Here is a 21,745-nt window from a genome sequence, read left to right as displayed (position 1 = left end):
CTCTGAAAGTGTGGCGTGACGTGTTAGTTCTAAAGATTCATCGAGGGTAATTAGCGAGCGCAATTTTTGTTTCTATAATGACGTTTGTCTCGGTGACTTTGGCATCATAAGCAGTGGAAAAACAGGTCCCTGCCAGACTTGCTTGACATGACCTCATTTACATGATATACACACGTGTGATTTGAACGATTATTATCTCACGGGTGTCTCTCTCACGTATGTAGGATAAAATTGGATTTCCGAAACCTTTTCTTCCTGTCCATGTAAGATCTTTGCATAAAACAACGTAAAATCACCGTGTATATATTACAAATGAGAAGACGCAGCAATACTGAGCTGAATTATTTTTTAGTATGAAGTACATTATTTTCTTGGGAAGAATCAGAATTCATTTGACACTTCAGAGTCTGAAATATTGAAACTGGCAATAAAAGACTCTAATAACTACAAGTCAGACTACAGGCAAAATATGATGGATGTTTTGCAGTGGCAAAGGATCTGCTGCTAACAAGTGTGAATTTAGTACGTTGAACATACAAGTGTGAATTTAGTACGTTGAACATACAAGTGTGAATTTAGTACGTTGAACATACGTTTGTGGATTTGGATCTGTTTCAACAATAAAAAGGAAGAAGCTGCTGGATTAACTTAGTTATGTGCACCTGCCAGTTGGAACTCATCCTACAGCAGACATACAATGACAGCAGATATTACAATTCAAGGGATTATTCTCCGAGAAAGGTATTTCCAAAACAACTGAAGAGCCGCAGCAAATCCAACGGACTGATTAGATTTATGACGGCATCACAGGTAGAGAAATGAAATGTTCCGAGACAAAGGAAAACTGAAGACGATGAGCAATAAAAACCGAAGACGCAGTCAAGGAGATGTAGAAGGGGACGATGAAAGCGAAAGTAGGAAAGAAAATCAGAAGGAGCGGATCAACTCGGATAGAAACTCTAAGATGCAAGAGCTGCAGAGGTCAAGGTCGTGGCGAGCCCGGAAGTCGACGCTGCGCTTGTTCGCGCAGGCTCGTTCCCATGATGGTACCACTTCCGAAAAGCCTGCGTCTCCACCGCCACCCCGCCCTCCTCCTCTCAGGCCGCGTAAGTTTTGCCGCTGATGCATGGTCAGTTTGTCAATGTCCTCGATGTCGGCGTAGTTTTCTGAAGCATGTCTTACTCCTCTCTGTCTGTTTGTCTGTCTGTCCGTTTTCTCACTGGTTGTTTCTGTCTCTAGCTACATAAGTTTTAATCATGATGGTCAGTTAGACCATAGACCAAATAGCCTGGACCGCCAACTCGTCACGTGACCCTTCGAGGTTACGACTCTCGACTTTCAGGGGCGCGTCGCGTCCGGTTTGAAAGGCCAGCGATTCGAAGACAGTGAAAAGAAAGCACGCTCCAGTTATTTGTGACAATGAGAGGTGACAATGAACTGGATTTTCCAAAACTCCAAACTAAACTTAACAAAACTCATCGAAAAACATGTTCCATAATGCACTTTTGCTGAGTTTATTTTAGCATTTTCAGAACTTACCTCGGCAACTTCGTCCATGTTTACAATCGACACCGGATATCACGTCCCCCTGATTTCTGAAAGGCTTGTAAGCGTAGGTTCCTAACTGCGAGAGGCCGCTACCTCGTAATAGAGAGAAAGAGCGGAGAGAGAGCTAGTTGGCGCTCCAGGATAAATTGTCAATGGTTAGACACAGTCTGTCGTGTCGGCGTTAAGGAACAAGAGGATACTGGTGAGAAGAACTAGAACGAGATAACAATGGAAATGTACTCTTGTCTTTCCTTCCTTCCTTCTCTCTATGTCCCTTTCTTTCTTTTGTTCTTATTTTTATCATCAGCTCGATTGATACCGGCACGGTTGGCCTAGTGGTAAGGCGTCCGCCCCGTGATCGGGAGGTCGTGGGTTCGAACCCCGGCCGGGTCATACCTAAGACTTTAAAATTGGCAATCTAGTGGCTGCTCCGCCTGGCGTCTGGCATTATGGGGTTAGTGCTAGGACTGGTTGGTCCGGTGTCAGAATAATGTGACTGGGTGAGGCATGAAGCCTGTGCTGCGACTTCTGTCTTGTGTGTGGCGCACGTTATATGTCAAAGCAGCACCGCCCTGATATGGCCCGTCGTGGTCGGCTGGGCGTTAAGCAAACAAACAAACAAACAAACAAAAAAGCCCGATTGTTGGTGCTTTTATTGTTGGTGCTTTCATTTTCGCCTTACATGTTGCTAGAGCGTACTACACGCGCCTGGGATTGTTAATTTGAAGGACACGATGCCGATGGTTTTCCTGGAGATTTTGCAGTAATCGATACAGCAAACATTTTTGACATTTAATTACACGAGAATCATGTGACTGTTTGAACTGACGATGATGCGTTCGCAGAAGGAAGCTCAGAAAATGTAATTTACACTTTTGCTTCGATGAATGGAACAATTATGTTTGGCTACAAGAAAAATGAGGTTGGAAAATGTAGATTTTGAAAGTCTTGGGCTTGGACTTATGTAGAATTCCATCAAAGGGAGTATGTCTAGGGTACCCTTTACGGAACTAACTGCCTTCTGGCGAGTTAGCATGTAAGTCGGCTATGGCAGTAAGGTGTTCTTCATATACCTTAATGAAGACACACGACATGCCTAAACTCAAACGAAGCATCGCAAGCATGGCCGGCTATTCGTAAATTAATACATAAATGCCAAAACTAACTCGAATAAGCACCGTAAGCATGATAATGTGCGAATACATTCAAAGAAATGATCCGACTTCAAATCTGTAGCGTATGGCGTCTAAAACCTCTAATGCTCACAGAGCTGTGCCATGACGGGTTAGAGTACGCGGATGCCGTTCAAGTATACAGGAATTTTATACCTCAATGGAAACCACATGTCATGGTTCATCCGGCCATTCTTTGTAAGCGGGATAAATAATTGACGTAATGCCAACGGGCGATCATGTCAGAACAGTTTAATGCCCAGGTGATCAATTCGTCAATGCTACACTTTTACAGCTGGGCTTACGCTTCGCGCAATTAGTTATATACAAGGTCAGAATTTTGTTTGAGAGACACTGATTTCAACCCAAGAACCGAATTATATGACAGTTCAAGGTATTTATTAGTTTTGAGGGGCGCGCGCGTGTGTGTGTGTGCGTGTGTGTGCGCGCGTGTGCGTGCGTGTGTGTGTATGTGTGTGTGTGTGTGTGTGTGTTTGTGTTTGGGGGGATGACAAAGCTCTTTCATATCCCAGACTGTGGCTATTTCCCACATGCGCCTTTCCACTTGGTTATATCATATGTATACACGGGTGTTCCCATTACATAAGCTGGTACCTGTGGCATGATGCCCCTTCGATCAGAGGACACCTCCCCATGAAAGGACATCTTCTGTTTTCCCTTTCTCAATTATCTTTACTAAAATACACCTGTCATAGCAGGCCACCTGTGATTTAGAAACATTTTTGGCCGGTCCCGTGGGTTTCATTTCATCGCAGGTATTACCGTAGCTCTTAGATCTAGCATTCTACAATCTCTGGGACAGACAGTGTGAAGTATTTGCTTTACCCTGAAATCGACGGAGCGGTGTTGATTTAACTCTGTTTCAACAGACGAGACGATAAATAAGGCCCAAAAAAATAAAAAATAGGTGTGGTTACGGTAACATAGCCAAAATAAATAGGGTAGGTAGGTAGGCAATCACTTTTTTTTTGTTAACTTTTTTTTCTAATGTGTACACATTAAACCTACTTGACAGGGAAATAAGTGTGCGACTCGGGCGCTTTCGCTTTCATTGCGTTTTTTGCACTCGTTTTTGTGTTGTTTTTGTTTTTGTTTTTGACAAATGTAATAAAAAGTTATAGGATCGGCCCCTAAAAATAGGGTAGGTCGGGTTACCGTAACCACACCTATTTTATTTTTAGGCCTAACCAGTGTGAAGGTTCAGTGTATGACTTTCCTGCTTATTGATTATCTCTCAACAGGTGTCCACGTACATGAACGTGTCGAACACGTGTTAGCTGGGAGTGTAGGTTGCATTTTAGCTGGCATAACACCCTGGGCATTTGTGTTTCTGCTGGAGGTAAAGGAAGACTGAATGAAACTGTTTCTGTTGAATGAAAAAATACACAGACACACAGGCAGACAGAAGGAAGTACGCACACATGCTCGCACACCAGCACGCGCACGCACGTACGCACACGCACGCACACGCACGCACACACACAAACACACAAACAGACAGACACGCACAAAAACACACACACACACACACACACACACACACACACACACACACACACACACACACACACACACAAACTTTATCCCCGGTGTTCCCCCGCCCACATACACCCACAACAATAAGCAGATAGGCATCGTGAGCAACAGGTGTAACACGAGAGGCTAGCTGTGAGAGTTTCTAATCTAAGCTGTGCAAACAGATACTCATTGTAAAGCGGATATTCTTTCTTTATTTGCTGCCAGTCAACACGCGTCCGTGAAATTGAAATTGAACATGATTGTTTTTTGAGCCTTTTCTTCACTGATTTACTGAAGATGTATATCGATTCAAAATGTAGTTAAATACACACACGTACAAACCAAAACACTCACACACCCACACACATACACACACACGCAGAGAAATACACCCGCACGCACGCCAGCACTCACGCACACACGCACGCACGCACGCACGCACGCACAATATTTACATAATTATATGATCTGTCAGCGGATTATTGTTGCAGAACGTAGCTTCTTCTTCATCACAGACTCTCTGACAGTGCAAACTCTCTCTTTTCTAACTCGATACTCTTCGTGAAACTTCGAGAAATGTTCAAAGGTGTAATTAGGAGGGCCGGGTCGTGTTAGTATGCCAAGGATATAATTCTACTATGTAAAGTCTGGACTAACTATGTAGTTGCACATTCTTTGTCGTGTCTGCTCACCATTTCAGATCTTGTCAGGCTTCTGCTTTCGATTATTTTCATGTCGTTTCAGCAATACTTCCCCCTCTCTCAGCCTTTTTGTCTATTTTCTGGCAGACACTTTCCTCCGTAAATTACATCGTAGACTGCAGTTTCCTGATCAGTTCTGTTGGTGAAAAATAGAGACATTTTCGAAGAAGTACTTAGGGGGGTCGTGTTAGTATGCCATGGGCATAATTCCACTATACGAAATGTGAAATAACAGTGTAGGCACAGTTTACTGGTTCTGCGAGATTCGTTTCATGTGCGTGACACAGCGCAATAGCTCACAGAAGATGCTGTCTGAATTCTTCCCTTGAGGCAATAAAAGTGTGGGAAGCTCAAACAAAGATCTCGCTAACAGTGTAGTTGTTCCAGAGACCAGAAAATAAATGTGCGCACTTACCTTTCTCCACGCGTATTGTCTGAGACTATAAAACGATGATTTAGAGGCGGTGGGCATGTTGAATTTTGTCTGAATATTTCGCTGAGCTCGCACAGTTGTAGAACAGGCTACGACTGGAGCATGGGTTGGACTAAGGGGAGGTTGGAATAGAAGAAACAAAGTAGAAGGTTTACGGTCCATTCAACCACAACAACATATTTTGTTGCCCTCAATTCTCGACAAGGACACTCTCTTTGGCTAAATTAGAATTGGTACAGATGTCCTAAAAACTGTTTTAAATTTACGAATAAGCAAATCAACCGCACATATTAACAGAACGATACGGGCAATGGCAATTCTCGACATTAAACTGTCATATAAATCATGTTTATGAATTTGCACATGTAATGTAGCAACAATCGATAAGATAACCTCGTGGTCATGTAATTGATGTTGTTGCTGGTTTCCTGTCAAATTAGTATAGAATTAGTCAAAATAATTTCAGATCAAAACAACAGACCGCTATGCTGTTTTTCTGTAGAATTAGATGAGAGCATTAAATAATCTTGCGCGTATAGGCTTGTAATAGTTACGATGATTGGAATTATCACTCATGAATTGTAGGTATCAGCAAACGGTAATGATCACATTAGTTAAAACATTGTCAAGATTTGGTACAAAACAAATTTAATGATTCAACCATTATTATTAGCGTGAAGATTTTTTGTCTGTATTTGTTCTTGTTTTAGAAACAACTCAGTAGAAGCAGAACGTGTGGAGGTTGAGCCAATTTCAAGGTACATATAGTTCATGTGACTACATTAGCTCCGGAAATACGCGCAGTCGGCTTTGCAAATAAGAAAGTGATTGCCAAGAACCAGATAGAAGATTAAGAGGAAATGAGACAAATAGGATGCGAAGCTGTGACAAACAAAGCACATCGAGTTGAGAGATTTATTATGGCTGCAGCCATAAAACCGAAGCACATAAGACGATGATAAAGGCGCTATGGGCTATTATGTCTATGCTGCCTACGTGAGAGCTCCCATGTTTCTTCCGCCGGCAGAAAAAAATCTTCGTAGAAGATGTATTGTTGAACAGTTCCGGAACTGCATTTTCCCATTCTTTCTAAAGCGTTTCAACGTCCTCGGACTGAATCTGTCCCTACTTCTTAGTTACACAAGAGCCAAATGTTCCCACAGCACGGAGGAACAGCCTGTCCTTACAACCTGTTGTTCCCACAGTCCATGTTCCCACAGAAATCAGTTTCACAGCCCATTGTTCTCACAACCTCTTGTTCCCACAGTCCATGTTCCCACAGAAACCAGTGTCCTTACAACCTGTTGTTCCCACAGTCCATGTTCCCACAGAAATCAGTTTCACAGCCCATTGTTCTTACAACCTGTTGTTCCCACAGTCCATGTTCCCACAGAAATCAGTTTCACAGCCCATTGTTCTTACAACCTGCTGTTCCCACAGTCCATGTTCCCACAGAAATCAGTTTCACAGCCCATTGTTCTTACAGCTTGTTGTTCCCACAGAAATCAGTTTCACAGCCCATTGTTCTTACAGCTTGTTGTTCCCACAGTCCATGTTCCCACAGAAATCAGTTTCACAGCCCATTGTTCTTACAACCTGTTGTTCCCACAGTCCATGTTCCCACAGAAATCAGTTTCACAGCCCATTGTTCTTACAGCTTGTTGTTCCCACAGAAATCAGTGTCTGTGAATGTATTGTTTTGTCAATAACAAACGTTCCAACAACCTACCTTTCTTGTTTTTTGATACAGCATTACATCGTTTAAAGGCACATTCCCTTCTCGATAAACGACCTTAATCACCACCACAGACCTATTTGGGGTTTGAGATGGGTAGGATAAGAGAACCCTTCAACTTGGACACATCAAAAATCAACAACCTGGCTGCTCTCGATGCAGATGACAACTTTTAGCTAAATTTATTTCGCTATTTTTGTTAAAAATATTTTTATTTTTATTTTTTATTCATAGTTAATATGTAAAGCGCGGAGAGCACAGTTCACTGTGGTTCGCGCTATATAAGCTCTCATTATTATTATTATTCATTATTATTAAAGGTATACAACTTTCAGTTACGAATTGAATGCACAGAAAGCAGCCAGGCTGTTGGCAGTGTTGCTGTTTGGTTTGTGTTCAAGTGAAGGAGGTTCTAACTCGACAAAAAATCCTGGCTGCCGGTTAAAATGATCATGCATGCACACAGGACAGTCGGTATCTTTAATAAACAGTAACGGGCGAGACAAAGAACAGAAACTTTGCATGCGACTTGCATCCCCCTGCTGCAAGCTGTTTGATTATTTTGCTAATGACGAGTGGCTGTACTACTTGTTATCAGTCCGTGATGGAAACATTCGTTCAGGAGACAAGAAGATGAGTACATTTTACCGGCGCGTCGGTGGGCCTTAACTTGCGTACCTGAGTACATCAGACGCTTTCCTGGTTAAACTCATGGCTGTCTGTTGCCCTGGTCTGTTGTTAGTGTTGCTAATGCCTGGCTGACGTTGCTAATGACACAAGCGATTGTTGCGGGGCTGTTAGCGCGCCAGCAGCTCATTACGCGTTACTGTCAGCCAGACCCGGATGCTGTATGCACGTGAAGCCCGTGGCTAGACGTACGTTTCTTTCAGGCAAAGCAAGAAAAGTTAGCCTCGCGTGGGTATCAAACCCTTATGCCTCGTTACCCGTTAGCTTTCACCCTATCACCCCAAAACCACTTCGCCCCGTTTCGCATAGTGTGCGCCCCAATTTTGCCGAAGTTTTGTAGTGACATTTTGCCCCGAGGTCGCCCCATGTTCGCCTTCTTGGGGCGAACTTTTGAGGCTGGGACGATAATTAGAGCGGCGAAGTGTTTAAAACTTTGGGGCGATGGGGTACAAACTCTGTGGGGCGAAATGCCTGAAATTTTGGGGCGAAATGGAAACGGGGCGAAGTGGATGTAAACCATTTCGTGCTATACGAGTAAGCGAGAGCGCGATTGTTTAAAAAACCCAACCAATGTTCACAGCTTTTTACAGGCAAGGCGAGAGCGTCAGTACAACGATTTGTTTGCCAACTGGGAACAAAATAAATACTATTGGTTGACATCAAAAGTATCATCGATGAAAAACAAACGGAAGAGTAAGCTGCGCAGTCGCAACGTTTTCTTAAAAGCAAGCAGCATCAGATGGATGACTCATTTTTGTCCGACAAATCCCAGCCTTTCTCCCCAAAGAAACGCTCTTACTTTGTTTGCTCTATTTCCCAAGCCTAGCCTTGTTATTATAAAGAAACGGCAACCAGTCTGCGGCATAATTATTGGGTTTGGGTGTATTTAAATCCTGTTTTATAATGCAGTCGTGCAGCGGAAAGGGCACAGAGTGTAATGAGACATGTTATTGCTTCACTTAACAAAACGCTGAGCCCTTTTCAGATAGATGCTCATCAGCGGTGCTTATTGCGTTTGTTGCACCTTACGAAGATTGTGATGATGATGGTGTGTGTGTGTGTGTGTGTGTGTGTGTGTGTGTGTGTGTGTTTGGGGGAGGTTGTGGTGTCTGGAGTGGATGTTCGCAGCTTATCATCATAAAAACGGTTTCGGTTAGCCATTTCGGTTAGCCATTTCGGTTAGCCATTTCGGTTAAAGGGACGTAGAAAGAAATAACAATAATATTAACGTCAAGATATCTATGTAAATATGTGTTGTTTTTGCACTGTTCAACGAAACACTGCACCCTTTTTAAGCTTATGCAACCCATGCATTTCTCTTTTGCGGTTGTTGCACCGTACGAAGAGGAACGAGGAGGGTCGTGGGGGGGGGGGGGGGGGGGGGGGGGTATCGTGGGGGTTGGATGGTTGGTGGTAGTTGGGGGGGGGGGGGGTAGTTTGGGCCGGACTGCAGTAAATGTCTAGTGCTTTGCATGTAAATATCATTGTAAATATTATCTTTTGTTTTTGCACAGCGAAACACTGCATCGTTTTCAATTAGATGCTCACCAGTTGTTTTTATTTTGTTTTCCGGGCCGGGGTGTGTGGGGGTGGGGGGGGGGGGGGTCTGTTGTCAATGTCCACAGCTTGATATTAAAATACCAGGCTGCACCCTTCGCATTTTGATAATCGCCAGGGGTTTGTTTTGCTGTTGTTATTGTTGCGTAGGATGGGGATGGGGACTTGTGAGGCCGCAGCTTGACATTGCGATTCACTTCATGTTTAGTTGTTGTTTTGGAAAGACGGGTGCGGTAGGTGGTGGAGAGGGAAAGGATGCAGCAGCTTGGCACTAATACATCCCTGGTTGTAGATGATGATGCTGCTATTGTTACTCTCATATGTCTTAAACTAAACTCACGACCCTTCTGTCTCTCTTCCCCCGCTGTTTTTTCCCTTCTGAATTCCAGAGGAAATAGAATTCAATGCACGCTTCAGGTGCACCGATATTTGGTTTACATGTTGGTTCCAAAGGAAAACATGTGATGTGCTAGACATACCGACCCCTTGCAGTTAAAAAAAAAAAGTTGAAGATATTGCCCCGCGTTGATCTACTTAACTTTTAAAGTAGGCTACAAGGAAGTGATATGGTCGACACCCAGAGATATGTATTTTCACATTGTGCTAGATATACACATGGTTTGTCACTAGTCGGCTTACGATTTGAATTTCAGTGACCATTTTTGACAGCCATAAGAGGTGTTGACCGGAAATACTCTAAAAATCATATTTTGTTATGCAGATCTACTGTATTGGTCTTATGTACCGACGTATACGGGCTACTAGGAAGTAAAAAGTCGTCATACAGAGCTATTGTTCACACCTAGACCTAGTTTGTCAATGCTGCTCTGAACTTCTTCGAACAGTCACATACAAAAGACAATGTTCGGAAATAATCCTTGCTTTTACTAGGACACATAAATCCACACGTGCTCCTTGTCCACGTGTCCACGTGTTTCCGACACACCCCTCGCATGTCAAGTGATCGGCTCGAGTAATGTTTGTCCTAGTAAAAGCAAGGATATTCACTCTTTCAAAACCCATACATATCCGACAGAGGTATTTTCTATTAGGCCTAAAAAAAAAAATAGGTGTGGTTACGGTAACCCGATCTACCCTTTTAGGGGCCAACCCTATAACTTTTTATTACATTTGTCAAAAAAATAAAAAATAAAATAAAAAAAAAACGAGTGCAGAAAACGCAATGAAAGCGAAAGCGCTCGAGTCGCACACTTATTTCCCTGTCAAGTAAGTTTAATTTGTACACATTAGAAGAAAAAGGAAAAAAAAAAGTGATTGCCTACCTTCCTACCCTATTTTTTTTGGCTATGTTACCTTAACCACACCTATTTTTTTGTTGCCTTACCGCAGTTTCGGGGATGGAAAACATTAGAACGGATGGATGCTGCTACATAACGTTCAACATACATTTCATTCCCTTGTCAACAACATATCAACTATCACGGATACGTAGAGGTTACATGCCGAGTCTCAGTGATTATTAAAAATAATGGTCGAAGTTAGCGGATCATGAAAAATGCGAGCTTTAGCGAGCTTTTTCATGACCGCAACTGAGACCATTATTTTTTATAATCACTGAGACGAGGTGTGTAACCTCTTTATTCCTCCTTTCTTCAGTTATTCAAAGAAAAGAGGAGTTTTTTTGCGAAAGTTTGATCGAATCCTATTCACTCAACCAGTCAACCTGCACAGGCGATCGATTAATGCGCGGTTGTATAGTTCCGTGCAAATCATTCCATTCTGTCAACACTTCTTGTCAGTTTTCCTATTTTGGACTAAAATCAAGTACACAGATATGCTGTTATTCTGCTGTGGCGGCAAATGCAGATATTGTGTGTTCTGTATATGTTTTGGTATCGCTTAGGATAATGTTCTTTCGTCAAATGGGACTAGCAGACGAACTTTTGCACCCGTGTTCCAACGTTAAAAACCGTATGAAGTTCAGTTTTCTGGGGAAAATAGTGTATGAAACCGCTTTATGTTGTTTAAATTGATGAGATGTGTGCATTTGGTTGCGTGTGATCTGTTTATTAAATGAAATATTGTTGAAAACTGACCGTCGGATTGCAGTCTGTTGTCGAAGAAACTGAGTGAAAAGAAATTTGAAAGGGAAAATACTCTTGTCGCTAGACAAAGTATGAGAGTTACTTGCCTTCTTGGGAATTTGCTTGTGTTGAACGTTTGTGCACGGCAGACCTAGATTCAAAAAACAACCGAACTCATGGATTTTATATGGAGATTCATGTGTTCACGCCTGTAGTTGTTAATTTAAATGCGGTATGTTTGTATTGTTTGCTCCAGAGACGGTATACTTTGTACATTAGCGCGTTCGGAACTTTTCAGTCCCAAAAGTAGTACCGCGACACAGAACAGCTTCTCAACCCATTGCGCTATCGAGGATTCAGGCTGTTGCTGGCTCGTTATTTGTTTGGTTGCTGGGTGTTTATCGAAAAATAGGCCTAACTAGCTCTACAAGTTTACAGAGGTAAAGAAGCAGAGGAGGGAATAAAGGCTATTACATGGATTGAGGCAATCCTTCGAGTTAAACACATACCGACAATTAACAGCCTGGCTGTGCTCTATGCAGCGTGGGAATTATTAGCTGAATTAAGTTCGCATGTGGACATCGGTGAAGTTACACAATTAATTCAACAAGACAAATCCAAGTCCGCACAGAAAGGAGTAGTCAGATAATTAAATGTTGGTAAGTTGTCAATCTGAAGAATCCTCCTTTCCCACGTGAAAGCTTCGACGGGCGCAGTGGCCTAGTGGATAAGACGACGACCTCCCATGCAGAAGGTCGCGGGTTCGAATTCCGGCCGCGCCTGGTGGGTTAAGAGTGGAGATATTTCCGATCTTCCATGTTAACTTATGTGCAGACCACCTGGTGCCTTAATTATCCCCCTTGGTGTTGTTCACGCAAGCACAAGACCGAGTGTGCACGGAAAAGATCATGTAATCCATGTCAGAGTACGGTGTGTTATCGAAAATACCCTGCATCCGTCCCCCCAAAAAACGGCGTATAGCTGCCAAAATAGCGGGGTAAAAACGGATATACACGTATAAGATCGTGGGAGTTTCAACCCATGGACAAAGAAGAAGAAGAAGAAGCATGGAAAGACCTGCGCTTGCTGACATGACGAGTTCCATGAGACGGAAGGTGCTGTTAAATTCCAACAACCAAAACTCAGAAATGTTAATGATATACAATACCGATACATGCACAGCCTGGCGGTGATCTTGCGACTAATTTTCTACTGCTGATAGGTTGTCACCGAGAAAAACTTCCTTCTCGAACTTCTTTGTCACTTCCTCGAGAGACACGCAGAAGTAGTAACAGAATTGTACATGACGCCATTGTTCGCGTTATGAGGTCTTTTCGAACTTTGTTTGGGTTTTGACGTAAGAGATTTCACTTCGAAAGGGAGGGAAAAAAAGAGACGTCTTGATGTTGTTGTTTTTAATCGATATCGCAACTCTTTAAGTTTATGGAACGTTTAATTTAGACACAACGAAACATTCACAAGCCATGTTCCTTTAAAAATTCCGTCTTACCGAATATATTGTGCACGATAAATGTGGTATTTTTTTTAACGTATTCTTAACCGTAAGGAGTGATTTTCCTCCAGAAATTCTTAGCATTCTCATAACATTTTACATATTTGGACACACGTTTAGCAGTCATATAAAATGTGTACGAGTGGGGGATTTATGATTATGTAAAGTGGCTTCGAAACAAGTTAGGTTATTAGTTGTCCTTTGCGCAATAGGAAAATTGTTTATAGTTTTCATTTGCTTATATTTGTCTTGACAAAACGCATTCCATCGCCATTTGCACACCAAAATAAAGTAATAACTAACTAACTAACTAACTAACTCAATAAATAAACATCTTGGCTTGAGATGCAGGTACGTACAACGCAGGTTATTCCCCCTTTGTATCAAAGTTCAACGATGTTTTTTTTATCAACACAATCTTGAAATGAATGGCACGAATGTAAACAACTTACATCGGTATGCAATGATTAATAAACTTGCAGTCCGATTTTTTGTCTAGGATGGGGAGGGTTGTGTGCTCTTGTAGATTATTAACTGACATGTTGCATGTGTGTTGAGTGTAAAGGTTTGGGCATTGTTGGCATTTTTGCAAAAGCTGGGAAGTGTCTGGGCTCTAAGATTTAGTGCGATTCTTCTTGGAAAGTACCGAAAAATGTTTGTGTGTTTAAATGCACATGAGATAGAAGACTGTGCATTGTTATGTTTTGATAGTCTTTTAACATCCATCTGCTGCTGTACTCTGCTTCTCCCTGTTTGTATCCGTCTCAGTTGCTCTCTTTTTGTGTGAGTCTGTCTGACTGTCTGCAATATGAGAGAGAGAGAGAGAGAGAGAGAGAGAGAGAGAGAGAGAGAGAGAGAGAGAGAGAGAGAGAGAGAGAGAGAGAGAGAGAGAGAGAGAGAGAGAGAGAGAGAAAGAGAGAGAGAGAGAGAGAGAGAGAGAGAGAGAGAGAGAAAGAAAGAGAGAGAGAGAGAGAGAGAGAGAGAGAGAGAGAGAGAGAGAGAGAGAGAGAGAGAGAGAGAGAGAGAGAGAGAGAGAGAGAGTATGTATATAATCAGAAAACAAGAAACAAAGACCAAGAAGAAGACGAAGAAGAACAAGAAAGAAAATCTGTAGTGCAAATGCCACATCTTCCTTTCAAATTTCCGATGACGTCATTGCTTTTGCTACACCCATCCACACCTGAAGATGCTAAACAGACATTTTGTCAGAAATGTATTTGTCTGGGTAATGAAAAAAGAAGAAGAAAAAAATTGTATGTTTTTAATTTGTAGTGCAGTAATATATTACGATGCAATATCATCTTCCTTTTAAATTTCCCGTGACGTCATATGGTTTGGCTCTTTATGCCACGCGTTAAAAAAGCTATTTCGATTTGTTTTCCTAAAAAACAATCAAGCCAATGATGAGGAAGAAGAGTGTAAAAAATGATTACGGTTTCATTCTGTAATGCAGTGATATTTATAACTAATATTATCTTCCTGTAAAACTTCCGATGGCGTCATGGCTTCATCACGCCGGAAAGATGATAAACAGCGATCCTGACGGAACTAAGCCTACATACTAACGTCATGACGCATGATAATAATGATGACAAACAATGTAGGATTACAATCTGTAGTGCAATAATATATACTTACAATTCAATTGTTTTGCCATCTTTTGAAATTTTCAGAGACATCGTAGTTGTCGCTATTTTGCATCATGCGTGAAAGATGTTAACGGAGATTTTGACCGAAAGTAATGATGACACAGGGTACACAGGGTAATGATGAAGAAAGAAAATATAGGTTTTCAATCGTAGTGCAATGATATATAATTATATTTGCAATATAATATCACAATCCTTTGACATTTCCGGTGACATTATCGCTTTGGCTGTTTGCCTCACGCGTTGAGTTGCTTTACACAGATCTTTACCGAGATGAATATCTGGGTAATTACAAAGAGTTCTCAAACCTTTTTCCAGACACACAGCACAAGCTGTTTACAATAAACTACGCTGTAAATATGTATCTAACAACCTGAAGGGGCTCTAGCCTTCTATTATCACGGACTGCTGTTGTGTGGCTGCCCTTTAGAGCTTTGGTAGCATCTGCTCTGGTCACTGATATTATCACCTTTCGTTATTCCCAGTGCGTATTGTTTTCTGATAGCTATTGTAAAGACGAAGGTGAGATTATTAGTAAAGTAGAGAGGTTTCGTTTTCGATGAACCAGGATATGCTTTAAGTCTAAGATAACGCATGTATGAAAATGAAATAAATATATGCATGCATCTAACTCATTGCGGTATAAGAAACATCAAATCTCAGAAAAAAAGTCTGAGATGACTGTTGTATTCGTTTATCTGTTAAAGGAAAAGTTACGTGTTCCACCAAAACAAAATACCACTAAGCTTTCTGTTTTAGGTCCAAGGTGGCTGTTGTATTTGTTAACCTGTTGGCCCGGAGACTACATTTTCCACGAAAAGATACTACGAAGATCCCTGCTTTTTGTCTGAGATAACTGATGTATTTGTTCAGCTATAACGTATACGTCCTTTACTGGCTTTCGAAAACGTTATACGTACTTTAACTTCGGATCGAATATAAGAGTGCAACAGTTATCCTAGTGTGGAAACGTGGGTCTTCTTCGTTTTGTTTCTTTGTTCGTGAGAAGAGAAAACTCCACGCCCTGTCCTTTAGGAAATTCTAACCAAATGTGTTTGTTTTTAACGCAGAATTCCATCCACTTTGAATAATACAGTCTTGGTCAGAAGTTCCCTAGCGTAGGATAATTGACAACTTCAGCAAGACGATGGTTGGTTTTTCCTTCGTATTTTCCCTTGCGTATCGGGAAGACAACTCCAGACAACTCATTTCGCTTCGCTACCTCCTTTCACTTTTTCTTTTGTAAACTGAGTGCGGTGAATCACAGAGTTTATACGCCGGCTTGTCACTCAAGCCTCTGAACGATTCGATACCGGGATTTCTGAGACTTCGTTTCCCCAGGCCTACTTATTCTGCCCCCCCCCCCCCCCCCACCTCCCGGATTACTTATCCCCCATCCCTGGCCCCTCGATCCCCAGCTCCTCAAACCCTGCCCCACCCGTCCGCTCCAACTCGCAATCAGTGTTCCGCCTTCACTCTTTTGTCTGTGGGGCAAACTGTCTTGCCATACTTTTTGTTCTTGTCAGTTTCTTGCGTATTTTCCTCTTGGGCCAGTAACAAGGCCCCTATAGCACTCTCAGTGATGATACCGGCACGGTTGGCCTAGTGGTAAGGCGTCCGCCCCGTGATCGGGAGGTCGTGGGTTCGAACCCCGGCCGGGTCATACCTAAGACTTTAAAATTGGCAATCTAGTGGCTGCTCCGCCTGGCGTCTGGCATTATGGGGTTAGTGCTAGGACTGGTTGGTCCGGTGTCAGAATAATGTGACTGGGTGAGACATGAAGCCTGTGCTGCGACTTCTGTCTTGTGTGTGGCGCACGTTATATGTCAAAGCAGCACCGCCCTGATATGGCCCTTCGTGGTCGGCTGGGCGTTAAGCAAACAAACAAACAAACAAACAAACTCTCAGTGATAGCACTGTACTGCTTTGCTAAGAATACAAAACGCCGCTACTGTTGCTGCATCGTGATAGCCGCAAGAAGACCCGGAATATTTGAATTACTTTTACATTTCTTTTGACCCTCATAGGAAGAAACAAACAAACTAACAAACTAACAAACAAACAAACAAACACACAGGAACAAATGACTTATCCTTGGAAATGTCGCATTAAACACACAGACATTGAAGGCAAGATGAGTGCTTTTCATGTTCTTTGACATCTATTTTGTGTGGTGTTTTCTGCATCCACGTAGTGCAACTTGTCTTTTATTTCCCCCACAGCGTATACCATATCATATTGATATCATTGAGTTAGATATATTTATTTGCCATTTGAAGATATTGTTGGAAGAATGACGAGGAAGTTAATTTTTATATTTAGTCAAGTTTTGACTAAATATTTTAACATCGAGGGGGAATCGAAACGAGGGTCGTGGTGTATGTGCGTGTGTGTGTGTGTCTGTGTGTGTGTGTGTGTGTAGAGCGATTCAGACTAAACTACTGGACCGATCTTTATGAAATTTGACATGAGAGTTCCTGGGTATGAAATTCCCGAACGTTTTTTTCATTTTTTTGATAAATGTCTTTGATGACGTCATATCCGGCTTTTCGTGAAAGTTGAGGCGGCACTGTCACGCCCTCATTTTTCAACCAAATTGGTTGAAATTTTGGTCAAGTAATCTTCGACGAAGCCCGGACTTCGGTATTGCATTTCAGTGTGGTGGCTTAAAAATTAATTAATGACTTTGGTCATTAAAAATCTGAAAATTGTAAAAAAAAATAAAAATTTATAAAACGATCCAAATTTACGTTTATCTTATTCTCCATCATTTGCTGATTCCAAAAACATATAAATATGTTATATTCGGATTAAAAACAAGCTCTGAAAATTAAATATATAAAAATTATTATCAAAATTAAATTGTCCAAATCAATTTAAAAACACTTTCATCTTATTTCTTGTCGGTTCCTGATTCCAAAAACATATAGATATGATATGTTTGGATTAAAAACACGCTCAGAAAGTTAAAACAAAGATAGGTACAGAAACGCGTGCTATCCTTCTTAGCGCAACTACTACCCCGCTCTTCTTGTCAATTTCACTGCCTTTGCCATGAGCGGTGGACTGACGATGCTACGAGTATACGGTCTTGCTGAAAAATGGCATTGCGTTCAGTTTCATTCTGTGAGTTCGACAGCTACTTGACTAAATATTGTATTTTCGCCTTACGCGACTTGTTGTTGTTGTTGTTGTTGTGTTTGAATTTTCTTTAGTTCCACGTAATAACAAGAAATTCCTTCGAGGCAGGAAAAACACCCCCGTTGGTCAAAGGGAAATAACCATTCTCACTGCACCCATTCTCACTGCCACCAACTGAGAAGGTTCTTTCCCTTTGACCACGAATATGTTTCTGTATAAGTCGTTGTAGAATCTTAATCCACCAATAACTCCCTAACCGTGTGTTTGACTGGTCCCAATTTTTGTAAGGACCGTCTCAGGAATGTATAGAACCTGTTCACCAAGTTTGGTGACGATCGGTCCGTTCATTCTTGAGATCTATATGCGAACACAAACACACAAACACACAAACACACAAACAAACAAACAAACAAACACATCGACCGAAACCTATACACACCCCTATACCGGGGGTGTAATAAGCGTCTTCTCAGATAAACTGGAACGAAAACCAAGTTTGCCCGAGTGTGAAAATAGGTGCAGTCACACAAACACAATTGTTTGATCTGTTGCTGACTAACATTCTCTTTGTCGGCGTCCTGTAAATTATAAGTCCGTTTTAATATCCAGGAAGGAAGATCATGTCTTGTCGTAAAGTGAGGCCATTCTGTGCAGTGTATCCCAAAATAACAGTCTTTCAACTATGTGTACCAATCATATGTATCTTTTTTTCATCAGCGTGGAACTGGCGTAACGTTGCTTCAGAAATAGCGGTCTTCCAATAAGGTGCACCCATCGCAGTTTTCTTCTTCTTTCATGAGCGTCAAACGCGCGTAACGTTGTTTCTCTGCTGTAAATATTTACAGACTCTGCGACCTATTCTCAGGTAGTTAAACACCTTGCAGTCTGCCAAATGGGTCGCTGCACGGAAACATCCCCTCTCTCGTCTGGCAGGCAGTTTGTGGGAAAGAATCACAGGAGCTTGTTTCCAAGTGCTTTGTCCGTCTCAGGTCACGCACATTTTGTTTTGTTTTTGTGGTTGTTTCTCTTGTCAGAGTATTTATTTGTTCATAATGCATGTAACAACAAACGTATCTGGCACCTATTGCGGTAGTCACAAGGTTAAATGACAACGCCCTTGTCCACAGTATAAAACACAACACTTGAGTTTCGAAGTGGAACCAGGAAGAGCTTCATTGGGAAATTCGGTCGATGGACTGCGTGATAAAAACGTTCCAAAATCAAGAATTAAGAATTATTATTGAATGAATAGAAGAAGAAGAGGGGTTAACTCATGGCATGTTCAATGAATGTGATTGTCAGTACAAGACATTCTGTCTGTGTCTTTGCTTTTATTCTTTGCATATACACCATTTACTCCTGCCATCTTATGAGACTGAAAAAGCAGCTGAAAAGGCAGAGCCTAAGCTGGGTCGTTATTTTCTCCTTCTCGTGATCATTTGTCACTTCATTCACTTACAAAAACCAACAGGTTACAGGACCGTGAATACCGGCACGGTTGGCCTAGTGGTAAGGCGTCCGCCCCGTGATCGGGAGGTCGTGGGTTCGAACCCCGGCCGGGTCATACCTAAGACTTTAAAATTGGCAATCTAGTGGCTGCTCCGCCTGGCGTCTGGCATTATGGGGCTAGTGGTTGGTCCGGTGTCAGAATAATGTGACTGGGTGAGACATGAAGCCTGTGCTGCGACTTCTGTCTTGTGTGTGGCGCACGTTATATGTCAAAGCAACACCGCCCTGATATGGCCCTTCGTGGTCGGCTGGGCGTTAAGCAAACAAACAAACAAACAAGGACCGTGAATGTTTTGTATTGTCCTTTACTTAACGCTCCATAAACCACGCCCTCTTATCTATTTTTTTTTAATTCAAGTCATGGACTCATCGAAATAAGTGGCGTCATAAGCTAACTCCCACCTTACTGAGAAGTAGTGCAAAAGACTACTTCAGATTCAACCCGGGTCGTCGGCAATACACATTCTTCCTTCTTTGGCTGCTTGCACGTTTGGAGAGCATTGCTCGATGCTTGTGAATGTGACAGTGTTATTGTTTATTTTCAGAGGTTTAAGGCTTGACCTTTCTCTCTGGCGCATAATTATGGGATCAAAGAGTTTTCAGTGCAAAGAATCGGCAAAAAGAACACTCGGGGTTAAACATATTGCGCAAGAGTCGCACTGATTTGGCTAGAGTGAGCGCAGAATAGATCATTCCAAATGACCTTTGGCCGATCTATCGTGAAACCAATTAGCCCTTTCCAAAATCAGATAAACAGACTGTGTCACTCTTCAGCGGGTTCTTAAATGTACTGTGGGCCACTTTACCAACTTCCTGCCTGAGTGATCGGCTATTTCAAATTTGTGATGCGGCAATGACCGATAGCCAACGTCAAGCTTTAAACCTTGATTCACGATCAATAAGGAAACCAGGGATTGTAATACACACTCCTGTGATCCTGACCAAGCCAACAAACTTGGGTTAAACCTGAACTTGTCAGCGCAACAACGACCTGTGGACTGTGACGTCAAGGTGCAAGTCAAGATCCGACGAAGATGCATTCTTCACGCCATCGCCAAAGGGTACACGGCATTCTGAGAACCTCAGCCGATGGCGTGTTCTGTATCTCTTGTTTGCGTTCTTCTCGCTTCATCAACGCTTGTTTGTCAGCTTGGGCTTACAGGATGTCGAGGGGAATGATTTGTCCTCAATAGCTTGGATGCGTTGTAAACTGCGCACGTGCAAATCCCATTGTCTTCTTTGCGGGCCTTTCTCTCTGGCAGGTGCCGTTAGCACGGCTGGTCTATTTTGAGTATTTATAGTGTTAGGGCACGCGGTTTTTCCTGGCAGGAACAAGCACGTTGTTATACACGATGACACGATAGGTCTTGAGAAACTGACTACCCAAGGATTGGATGGTAGTTCCGTGATGCGGAAAGGGTGGGGTTGTAGAAGTTGAGGAGAGGAGAGGTTGTAGTCGAGGTGAAAGTTGTAATTAGGACAAACGTATTTCGCGTTTGCATCCGCGTTTTTGTATGCATATGTCTGACTGTGTGTCTGTGTGTTCTTACCCTGTCCCTTTCTCTTTCATCCTTCTTGTAATAGCTTGTGTGTTTATTCGGATGCGTTTGATTTGTTCTTGATAGCTTTAAAGAGCTGTTAAATGCCCACGTGCGAAGCCTATTGTCTTTGTACGTTTTCTGTTTTCCCAGGAGCCGCGCGTTCGTCTGGTCTATTTTGACTCTTTATAGCGTAACTGCATGCATTTTGTTCTGGCTTGAACAAGCTCCTTGGTTTTTTTTCGACACAACACAACTTTGAGAATGCTTTTCGCGTGTTCGGGATGAATTGCGAAAAAGAGGGTGGCGGTGGGAGAGGTTGGGGCGAGGTGAACGTATTCGTTGAACTAGCTGATTACGCGGTTGCATTGGTCAATGTCCATTTCTGCATGCCTTTGCCCTTGCAGTTTTATATGTATGTACGTTCTTAATGACCTGTACTATTCCATGTCTTGTTATATAATTATTAGCTTGTTTGTTAATGCAGATCCGTTTCATTTGTTCTCAGTGGGTTGAACGTGCTTGTAATTGTGCCCGTCTGAACCCATTGTTATTTTCATTATGTTTTGAGCCCGTGCGTCACGCGTACTTTTGGGCTATTTGTAGGATTTATAGCGATACGGCCGGCAAAAAATTCCGAGAATCCTGAAGCGGTTTCGCGATGGAGGATGGTGGGGAAGATGAGGGTTGAACGAATGTGTGTTTGGATCCGTGTCCGTGTCGGCATTTGTTTAAAAAGACTTGACGTTCTCAGTCTTCTCTTTTGTCTCCCCTACCCCAACGGTTTGTATGTTAATTAGCTGCTTACGACTTTAATTTTAAGAGGTTAGGTTTTAATCCCGGTTCACATGCCCTAAATCTTCAAAGCTTGATTTTTGTCGGTGGGTTCAGCTTGCCCGCCTTCCTACCTATCAGTTTCCTTGTCCGTGTGTCTGCCTGTCTCCTTGCCTGCCTGTTTGCCAGTCAGTCTGCCGTTCT

General features: G+C 42.3%; 1 protein-coding gene across 1 annotated transcript in view; it reads left to right on the top strand.

Annotated features, from left to right (window-relative positions):
* The first annotated feature begins 520 nt into the window (after positions 1–520).
* The window catches only part of LOC138959319 (ankyrin repeat and fibronectin type-III domain-containing protein 1-like), a 167,464-nt gene continuing 146,239 nt past the window's right edge, over positions 521–21,745 (top strand). Inside the window, exon 1 of the mRNA XM_070330744.1 lies at positions 521–1,106. Within this exon, the coding sequence (XP_070186845.1) occupies positions 824–1,106 (283 nt within the window). The 5' untranslated portion in view covers positions 521–823. The remainder of the gene's footprint in view (positions 1,107–21,745) is intronic.

Source organism: Littorina saxatilis, linkage group LG2, assembly GCF_037325665.1.
Source record: "Littorina saxatilis isolate snail1 linkage group LG2, US_GU_Lsax_2.0, whole genome shotgun sequence".
Classification (NCBI taxonomy): domain Eukaryota; kingdom Metazoa; phylum Mollusca; class Gastropoda; order Littorinimorpha; family Littorinidae; genus Littorina; species Littorina saxatilis.
Note: the sequence above shows the minus strand (reverse complement) of the source record. Positions and strands in the feature narration are given on the sequence as shown.